Source organism: Halyomorpha halys, unplaced genomic scaffold (assembly GCF_000696795.3).
Source record: "Halyomorpha halys isolate HHAL.00 unplaced genomic scaffold, Hhal_1.1 Scaffold1274.1, whole genome shotgun sequence".
Classification (NCBI taxonomy): Eukaryota; Metazoa; Arthropoda; class Insecta; order Hemiptera; family Pentatomidae; genus Halyomorpha; species Halyomorpha halys.
In genome coordinates, this window is record NW_027113193.1 from 54,470 (window position 1) to 55,436 (window position 967).

The 967-nt window shown below is 26.7% G+C and overlaps 2 protein-coding genes across 2 annotated transcripts in view; one reads left to right on the top strand and one right to left on the bottom strand.

The window, feature by feature from the left end:
* The window catches only part of LOC106689077 (putative ankyrin repeat protein RF_0381), a 14,145-nt gene extending 13,419 nt beyond the window's left edge, over nt 1–726 (top strand). The window contains exon 5 of the mRNA XM_067050775.1: nt 694–726. Within this exon, the coding sequence (XP_066906876.1) occupies nt 694–726 (33 nt within the window). The remainder of the gene's footprint in view (nt 1–693) is intronic.
* LOC106689069 (uncharacterized) overlaps nt 1–967 on the bottom strand; it is a gene marked incomplete at its 3' end in the record, with an annotated part of 87,760 nt that overhangs the window by 43,637 nt on the left and 43,156 nt on the right.

Sequence of the window (967 nt, forward strand, 5' to 3'; positions counted from 1 at the left end):
AGAGCTAGGACTAGTGGGGGCTGGACACCGCTTATGGAAGCATCGCACCATGGCCATTTAGATACTGTTAAACTCTTTATCGACCGAGGAGCGCCTGTCAATGATAAGAATTATTCTGGACTTACTGCCTTAGGCGTTGCAAGTAGAGAGGATATAATAAATTACTTAAAATCAAAAGGCGGTGTTAAATGATTCTGCATTTACTGCTGAAACAGTTACTACAAAACGGTTTCCGTGACGTTCCGCAAAATGTATTTGTTTTTTTAATGCAGTTTTTTTATTAAATTAAATTGAATTTTAGTACTATTATTTTATAGAGTACTCCTAGTTATGTAAACAATTATCAAGGTGTTTCAGCTTTGTTTTTAAATATTTTATATGTTATGATAGAGGAATTGTTCTCTGAATTTTTTTTTTTGTACTTCCAATACAAAGATTTCTTTTAAGATTTCAGTCATTAGTACCATTTATAAACTTTTTTATTATTTATTTCAACCCTGTAATGTTTATTTAATTTTAAAAAATTGTTGAGATGGAATGTAATTATTATAATTTTTTAAGGAATGTTTTAATATTGTTGACATTAGAATCTGAATTTGAATTTATCTTTGAAGCTACTTTACCGTACATAAGATAAAATCTTATTTCTTATCAACTAAATTACTTTTTTAAATTCTTTATGTTGTGATATAGATGTTTTCGGTAGATGTGATATGCAGTTGTTAGAAATGGAAAGTTTAACAATAACAGAATTATAAAAAATGGTGTTTTAGCCGATCATATTTCATATCAATGTATAAGATTCGCGAATAAATCAAAACTTTTTTATTATATTTTACAATTATAATGAACAATTTTTGGTAATGACTACGATTTATTATTATTTATTTATCATTGAAATTAACATGATATGATTAATTAAATCATAGCTATAGCTATACTAACTTATTGTAAGTAAGTCTTAACT